General features: G+C 45.8%; 1 protein-coding gene across 1 annotated transcript in view; it reads right to left on the bottom strand.

Annotated features, from left to right (window-relative positions):
- Nucleotides 1-542: 542 nt before the first annotated feature.
- LOC107300462 (nucleolar and coiled-body phosphoprotein 1) overlaps nucleotides 543-9,008 on the bottom strand; it is a gene marked incomplete at its 3' end in the record, with an annotated part of 11,510 nt that continues 3,044 nt past the window's right edge. Inside the window, exons 3-6 of the mRNA XM_015829787.1 lie at nucleotides 6,176-6,300; nucleotides 4,510-4,631; nucleotides 1,930-2,083; nucleotides 543-661 (exon numbers count right to left, since the gene is read on the bottom strand). Coding sequence (XP_015685273.1) covers nucleotides 543-661; nucleotides 1,930-2,083; nucleotides 4,510-4,631; nucleotides 6,176-6,300 — 520 coding nt within the window. The remainder of the gene's footprint in view (nucleotides 662-1,929; nucleotides 2,084-4,509; nucleotides 4,632-6,175; nucleotides 6,301-9,008) is intronic.

Raw genomic sequence — 9,008 nt, 5'->3', positions numbered from 1 at the left:
CCCAAACTGCAACCCAAAACCCACTTATGCATTGTCGGGTGCCGGGTGGGTGTGGCCCATTGGGTGGGTGTGGCTGCGGTGTAACAGCAGACTGGGTGGGACTAAAAAGTTCAATCCATCAATTCCAAATTTGCAAGATCTTTTTTTTCCCCGCAAGAAGTTGAAATTGACTGACTGATTGAACCTTTTTTTTTTTGTACACGGTGGTGGAGGCCTAAAGTGAAAAGGTTTTATAAAACCCAGCTGGAGGCCTAGGACTGGGGCAACGGCGTGTGTGCCCACAGAGAGGGCTCTGAGTGCCACCTCTGGCACCCGTGCCATAGCTTCGCCAACACTGACATAGACGATTAAAGTGCAGTCCTAGGCATACTTCCCTAGAAATGTGGGAGTTTTTATTTATATATTAGCCAATTTACTGACACTGCAATTTCAAATAACTCTTGGCAGTTTACACACTTGACAAGTTTTCCAAGCAGAAAGATATTTAGTTTTCTATCTTCACCAAAAATAAATAATGACTAGATGTCCTACTCATCACTTACTTTGACAGGCTGATTCTCTTCAGAACTGGAATCCTCGCTACTCGTCTCATCACTGCTGCTGCTGCTGCTACTCTCTGCTTTGCCATTGGTAGTTTTGGACATCGCCTTGGTAGGTTTTGCTGCCAATTGTGATTAAAATGTTTCCATTAAATTGAAACATCAGATAACCAGAGTAGCTTGAAATATTATATATGGTTTTAACAGTTTTCCCTCTCCTTTACAAATATATCTTTGTAATACAGGTAATCCCCGAGTTGCGAGCATTCACTTAGTGCAGTGGTTCTCAACCTGTGGGTCGGGACCCCATTTGGGGTCGATCGACTATTTTATGGGGGTCGCCAAGCAAGGCTGTCCGCCATTTTTTTTGTCCGCCATTTTTTCCCCTTTTCCAGCGGGTGCCTTACCTCCCTTGGGCTGGGCCAGCTGGTGGTCGGCCTGCTCCGTCTCTGCCGTTTGCCAGCTACGCCTCGGCCAGCGCAGGGGGCGGAACCACGCATGCGCGGCGCTCCCGGGCAGGGAAAGTCCTTGACTTACAACCGGTTGGGTAGTCCTCAACTTACGACCGGTTTAATCCTCGACTTACAACCGGTTTAGTCCTTGATTTACAACCGGTTTAGTCCTCGACTTACGACTGGTTGGGGTCGCGGCATTAAAAAGGTTGAGAACCACTGACTTAGTGCTTGTTCGAACTTAAACACGATAACCACTCCCCCCCGTGCATTCAGCCATGCGTTCGATTAGCGAATATGTGGGCGGAAGCAGGGAGCGATCGCATCCGAGCTGCGAGATTCACTCTTACGAATCCTCGAGTTACGAATGGAATGGGCAGGCTCCATTCCATTCATAACTCGAGGGCTACCTGTATATCTTTACAAAAAATATTTCCAAAAACAGCATCCAAGCTTACTTGGCAACATGTGAAACTAACCGAAGTTCAAAGGAAATTAGGCCATTTTCTATAGTTAAAAATGTGAATCATTAGCACTGTAAAACACTAATTCAACATATTAAGCACAAGAAATAAACAGTAAGAATTTTGCTCTTGTATATTACATGGATTCATACACTGAGCAGGAACTGAACTTGCAAACCAAACAAAACTACATGATCCCTTCCTAATTTATCTTTCAATTATTCCATTTTCAGCCTGAGGGCACTGCTGTTTCTCTAGATTCGCAGCAAGCCTGGGTCATAAGCAATTTATATTATCTTATTTTTCTGTCACACTTAAGATTTCTTCCACACGTTTCAATACCAGAATATGACTAAATTTTCTTTTATAAAACCCTATAAAAAAATCTCTATCAAAATACATTCATGTCTCCTTTACTTCTTTCACACATCACTTGAATTACTCACAAACTTATAACTTGAAGTTAGCTGTTACCTGTTGTAGAAGCCAGTTTTGTGACTTTTGGGGCTCTTTCTGATTTTGGTAGTTGTTGCTTTGGAGTTTCATCTTCTGAGCTGCTTGAATCCGAACTCTTAGATGTCTTCTGGGGCTTTGTTTTTTGGACGGCTGATTGGAGAACTTTTCCCTTCTATCAAGATAGGTCAGTATCAGTGTCAATCAATACAATGTAATTAGGATGGAAGTAGGCTTCAACAACAGATGGGTGCAACTTGTTTAAAATTATTGTTCTTCTCGCTCAGCATCTATTATTTTAGGAGAGCTGTGTCACTAAGAGAGCCTAACTCAGGGGTAGGCAACCTTGGCTCTTTTATGACTCGTGGACTTCAACTCCCAGAATTCCTGAGCCAGCATGGGGGAACTATGGCCCCCTCATGACTCGTGGACTTCAACTCCCAGAATTCCTGAGTCAGCATGGGGGAACTATGGCCCCCTCATGACTCGATTTCAACTCCCAGAATTCCTGAGCCAGCATGGGGGAACTATGGCCCCCTCATGTCTCGTGGACTTCAACTCCCAGAATTCCTCAGCCAGCATGGCTCAGCTTGGAAACCTCTCTCTTTCCCCTCAGCGTGGCTGGCTCAGGAATTCTGGGAGTTGAAGTTCCCAGGCCGGGCACCCGCTACCCAGGGCCCCCTTCGTTGCTTTCCGGGGGGGCCCAAGCGGTCCGAGAGAGTTAGGAGGCTCCTCCGATGGATCAGGCACCAGCGCATGCCTTGCTCCTGCCCCCTTCACTGAAGAATCCTCGATCCCCCCAGCCCTGCCTGGGTCCTAAGACACCTAATGCAAGTGAGGTTGAGCTGGTCACGCCCACCCAGTCATCCATCACCACCCCAACCATGGCCACCCAGCCCCCTGAGGATAACCACAATGCTGATGCGGCCTTCCATGAAATCGAGTTTGATACCCCTCTGCTGTATCCAATAAAATGAATTTTTTTCTACAATGCAAAGTTCTGTCCTTGAAGCTGGTGAAGGGAGACTTAATAACATTCCTTATCTAAATCATCATTGCACATGCTCAGTTATAACTACTGAAGCAATAAGTCACATCTAGATGCACTGTCTGCTGTACCAGAATTGGTGAGCGATTTTATTGCATCTTTTTTTTTAGCAGAGAAATTGGACCAAGCAGCTGCTAATTATTATTTTTATGATTTATGATTTGTGCATACTGTGCATACTGTGTTTCCCCCAAAATAAGACCTAGTCTTATTTTATTTTTTTTGCCTCCAAAAGAGGCACTAGGTTAGGGGTAGTCAACCTTGGCTCTTTTATGACTCGTGGACTTCAATTCCCAGAATTCCTGAGCCAGCTTAGCTGGCTCAGGAATTCTGGGAGTTGAAGTCCACGAGTCATAAAAGAGCTAAGGTTGACTACCCCTGCACTAGGTATTATTTTCAGGCCTTAGGACCAGCCAGGCCTTCCACACCCTGACACCTGTCATGCCGCTGCTTGACTTCTTCAGTGGCCGCTTGGCGCCACTTGCGGCCAGAAGCCATGTGGCACAGGGATCCCCAACCCCCGGTCCGTGGACCGGCACTGGGTCACGGCATACCAGCAACCAGGCCGCGCAAACAAGTCCCATCTGCTGGATGCAGATAGCACACGAAACCATGCCCCCTCTGGTCCACGGAAAAAATCTTTCGCCACAGAACCAGTCCTTGGTGCCCAAAAGGTTGGGGACCTCTGATGTGATGCATTGCACTGTTGCCGATACTCATGGCAAGAGGCCGCATGGTGCTTCGGCCGTTTCCACTCCCTGCGGCAGGACGCTCCATGGTACTTTGTGCTGTTGCTGCCGCTGGCGGAAAGAAGCCGCGTGGCTTCCTGCCACGAGCAATGGCAACAGCGTGAAGCGCCGTGCGGCATCATGCCATGAGCAGCGGAAACGGCCCAAAGGGCCACACAACATCCTGCCACGAGCAGTGGACATGGCCTGAAACACCGTGCGGCTTCTTGCCACGAGTGGCAACGGCCCAAAGCGCCATGCGGTTCCTTGCCGCAAGCGGCAGCAACGGCCCAAAGCACCATGCGGCACCCTGCTGCAAGCAGCAGAAACGGCCTGAAGTGCCGTGCGGAGCAGAAACAGCCTGAAGCACCATGCAGCCTTCTGCTGCGAGCAACAGCAATGGCCTGAAGCGCTGTGCAACGTCCTGCCGTAAGCCGCAGCGCTGGCGTGACAAGCCACGTGGCTTGACAAGTGTTGGGGCATGGGAGGCCTGGCTGCGGCAGTCCTACCGGTAAGGCAAGCGGGTGTGGGGCACATGGGGCAGCTTCACCCCCCCGCCCCTCCCTAGCTTGATTTTTAGGAGTGTGCCTCGCCCCCAAACTAGGGTTTATTTGGGGGTGTAGAGCTTATATTAGGCCCACCCCCCAAAATTAAGCTAGGGGTAGGTCTTACTTTTGGGGAAACACGATACATCTTATTTGATTCTATGTTTTGAATTTATTTCACTTCCTCTGGATGAGTTTTTAAATGTGGTCTCTGATGATAAATACACAAACTCCACAAGTTTTCCCTGTGGAAGAGGTATTGAGAAAATTAAAAACAAACCTTTGCTTGATTCTTCTTTTCTTGCTCAGAGTCTGTGGAATCGCTGCTGTCAGTACTACTGCTTTCAGAGTTGCCTGGAGTTGCCTTTACTGATACTGGGTGCTTAGTCACTGGTTTTGCAGCTAGAATGTAAAATAATAATTACGGTAATCGATAACTATTCCTCAAAAACTAAAGATCAGCTTCTATAGTCTATGACAATGAACAGCTAAGGTTGGGACCATCAATCATAAAAAGTAAATCTAAAGAACTGCTCAGCTCTAAAGATTCTGGAAAGTTTAGAATAAAGATGAAATAAAAATTCAGTATAAATCCCAGCACCCACTAATCTACAATAAATCAAGAATACATGACAATATACAGTATGTTCCATCTAAACAGTGGCAGAAGAATATATCTAAATTTGTATGGCAAAGAAAAAAGGCATGAGTTAAATACAAGATATTAAAGATGTGAAGAAAAGAGGACTGGTCCGACCAGATTTGAAGCTATATTTTGCTGCCTGTTGTTTAGTTTGGATGAGACTGGGTGTTGTTAGAAATAGGCTATTGGATTTAAGAGGTCACCATTTGAGATTTCAGTGGAATAATAATAGTAGTAGTAGTAGTAGTAGTAGTAGTAGTAGTAGTAGTAGTAGTAGTAGTAGTAAAGTTGGAAGGGACCTTGGAGGTCATCTAGTTCAACTCCCTGCTCAGGAAACCCTATACCATTTCAGACAAATGGCTGTCCAGTCTCTTCTTAAAAACTTCCAGTGTTGGAGCATTCACCGCTTCTGGAGGCAGGTTGTTCCACTGGTTAATTGTTCTAACTGTCAGGAAGTTTCTCCTTAGTTCTAGGTTGCTTCTCTCCTTGATTAGTTTCCATCCCTTGCTTCTTGTCCTGCCTTCAGGCACCTTGGAAAATAGCTTGACTCCCTCTTTTTTGTGGCAGCCCCTGAGATATTGGAACACTGCTATCATGTCCCTCCTCGTCCTTCTCTTCATTAAACTAGACATACCCAATTCCAGCAGCCGTTCCTTATATGCTTTGGCCTCCAGTCCCCTAATCATCTTTGTTGCTCTTCTCTGTACTCTTTCTAGAGTCTCAGCATCTTTTTTACATTGTAGTGACCAAAACTGGATGCAGTATTCCAAGTGTGGCCTTACCAAGGCATTGTAAAGTGGTATTAATACTTCACGTGATCTTGATTCTATCCCTCTGTTAATGCAGCCCAGCACTGTGTTGGCCTTTTTGGCAGCTGCAGCACACGGCTGGCTCACATTGAAGTGATTGTCCACTAGGACTCCGAGGTCCCTCTCACAGTTACTACTATTGAGCAAGGTACCCCCTTATACTATACCTGTGCATTTGGTTTTTCTTGCCTAAATGTAGAACCTTGCTTTTTTCACCATTGAGATATTTATGATATGATAAAAATTCCATAATGGTAAACAAGTATCTGCTATGTTACTGCTGAAACACCATTCTCTGAGTCAAAAGGGGAATCAACTTATGTGACATTTTATCGGTAATACAACAAACCACTCTGAAAAATAAATTGTTATACACAGCCGTATCATTGAGGCAATAAATTAAAATGTACTATTGCCTTCAAGAATACAAAGAGGGCAAATATTTTTTAATCAAGCATGAAAGATTACACTAGACATAAACCAGCAAGCCTCACCTTGTTTTTTGACTGGAGGAATTTTATTTTCACTGGAATTTTTGTATCTAGATAATGATTCTTTCTTTGTCTTCTTTGCAGGAGACTCATTTGTCAATGTTCGCTGTTTTTTGGCAATAGGTGATCTGAATGGATAAGTGAATGAGAAAGTATAAGAATCGCTATTCTGTATTCCATATTGGAATGTTCAGGAGACATATGATGTAGCCAGTGTGCGATGGTAAACATAGCTGGGCATATCCAATGACTAAAAAAGAGACCATCTCATGCTCCAATACAGAAGGTGGGGGAAAATGAAAACATTCATCTAAATATTCATAGTCAAGAAGCTGTGGTTATATTTACAGCATTTCTAACTCAATTTGTAATTAAAAGCAATCCGAAAAGGCCCATTTGAAACATTCATAATGCCTGGAGAGATAATGCAGTTACTGCTGGTATCTTATTAACCTATAACATGAATATTTTTTGTAAGAACAAAGTTTATTAATATTAAAGGAGTACAGAATAATTTAGTATAAAATGCAACTACTAGTAAACATCCCCACAACCTTTATATAGTACAAATGAAGCAGGTCTCATTTATTTACAAATATATGTGCCTCTATAACAGTGATGGCGAACCTTTTGGAGACCGAGTGCCCAAACCGCAACCCAAAACCCACTTATTTATCACAAAGTGCCAGGGCCGCATCAGCATTGTGGTGCCCTCGGGGGGGCAGGGAGGCGCCTCTGAGTGCTGCCTCTGGCATGCAAAAACCGGGGGCGCAAAAATGGCCGCCGCCACACCACGGGGTACAGATACGAGGCGCTGCACCACGCAAAAACGGGGCAGGGCTAGTGAGTATCACACAGGCACTAGCCCCGCACGCACATGTACGCATATAAAAGGCTTCCCCCTTTTTTCTTCCAGGCCACCAATCGACAATGGTTGGTGACTTCTGCTCTACCACCTCTACTCAAGCTTGCCAGCGACTGCTTTGCCTTTGTGCTGGGCGGGGCTCCTGCTCTGGGCGACGGTGGCGGCCTGATGGACCTGCTGTTGGCGGTGGTGGCACGCATGCCAACAGAGAGGGCTCTGAGTGCCACCTCTGGCACGCATGCCATAGGTTCGCCACCACTGCTCTGTAACATACAGCTATTAGCACAGTGATGGTGAACCTTTTAGAGACTGAGTGCCCAAACTGCAACCCAAAACCCACTTATACATCTTCGAGTGCCAGGTGGGCATGGCCCATTGGCTGGGTGTGGCCAATTGGGTGGGCGTGGCTGCAGTGGTAACAGCAGACTGGGTGGGACTAAAAAGTTCAATCAATCAATTCCAACTTTGCAAGATCTTTTTTTCCCCCGCGAGAACTTGAAATTGATTGATTGAACCTTTTTTTTTTTTTTGCACACGGTGGCGGAGGCCTAAAGCGAAAAGGTTTTATAAAACCCAGCTGAAGGCCTAGGACTGGGGCGACGGCGCGTGTGCCCACAGAGAGGGCTCTGCATGCCGCCTCTGGCACCCGTGCCATAGGTTCGGTACTAGCAGATAAATTCATGAGGGTATATACAGATACTTCACAATTTATAACAATTGGGACTAATATTTTCAGCGCTAAACAATGCAGCTGTAAAGCATAAACCAGGTTATTATTAGTTAACTGGATCCCATGGCTGTTTGGGGAGGCAACTGCCTTCTGGCTTCTCACAACCAAAGACAGTGGGGAAGCTAGCAGGAAGTTGCAAGCAAGTAGATAGGTAAGTGACTGCTGCCAGGTGGGGGAGAAAAAGAAAGGGTCTGCAAGAGGTGTGACGAAGGTCTGGGAGGATGCAAGGGAGTGCACTAGATGCCACAGGGGGAGGGTGCACAGGGTTCAGAAGAGGGGAGAAATGGGGAGTGCACAAGGGTAAGCAAGAGCACAGTGCAGATCAGGGAGGACGTGCACGAGAGATGCAGATTAGGGGAACATACAAGGGTAGGTATAAAAGATGTAGTGGATGAAAGTTGCATGAGGGTGTAATGAGGGTCAGAAGAGTGCTGTGGGTGTGCAAAAGGGCCATCAGGGTGAGGCACAGAGGGGCTGGGAAGACAGCGTATGGGTGGGAGGGGGCTTACTCAACAACTTGCAACTTTACTGGCTGGCTCCCCCTTGACTTTCTAGGGAAGATTACAAATGCAATTGTAGGGTGCAGTGTCATAAGTTCAAACTGGTTGCCAAACCCACAGATCATATGACTGCTGGGATGGCTGGAACTCTTGAGACTTCTCCTAATCACCATTTGTTCAGTGCTGTTATAACCTTAAGTCACTGGAAAAAATGGCCACGGGTTTAAGCATAACAAATGCATTTTACTCAGCTACAAAGATGTCTAAAACATTTTGTGAATAGAGCATAGCTTGCCCTTGCCTGGACAATTGTTTTGTTTAAACCCAGAACCCACTTTTTTTTGGTCGAAATACGTGTTGCAGAGACAGCCATACCAAGATAGAAAAGGAGCTGGGATAACCAAGAGCAAGGTAGATGGACCGGTCAGGTTACGCCTGTTGCATTTGAATTCAAGCATGGTAGCAGCAGGAAAAAACAGCATTGGGAATGGGGAAGGTGTAGGTTGGGAGCACAGTATTATATATTTATATATTTTATTATATATTTAATTTATATGCCGCCCTTCTCCCGACAGGGACTCAGGGCGGCGCACAACATGTTTAAAACCAGAACATCTATACAATCCCCCCCTTAAAACCGAATTAAACCGAATTTTAATGTTGCGTCTTCCGAATATTTAAAACCCAATGTAAAATCCACCCTAGGTCAGGTCCGCTTGCTGGAAGAGCCATGTCTTGAGG

This window comes from Protobothrops mucrosquamatus, unplaced genomic scaffold (genome assembly GCF_001527695.2).
Source record: "Protobothrops mucrosquamatus isolate PMUCROS unplaced genomic scaffold, P.Mucros_1.0 scaffold7162, whole genome shotgun sequence".
NCBI lineage: Eukaryota > Metazoa > Chordata > Lepidosauria > Squamata > Viperidae > Protobothrops > Protobothrops mucrosquamatus.
Note: the sequence above shows the minus strand (reverse complement) of the source record. Positions and strands in the feature narration are given on the sequence as shown.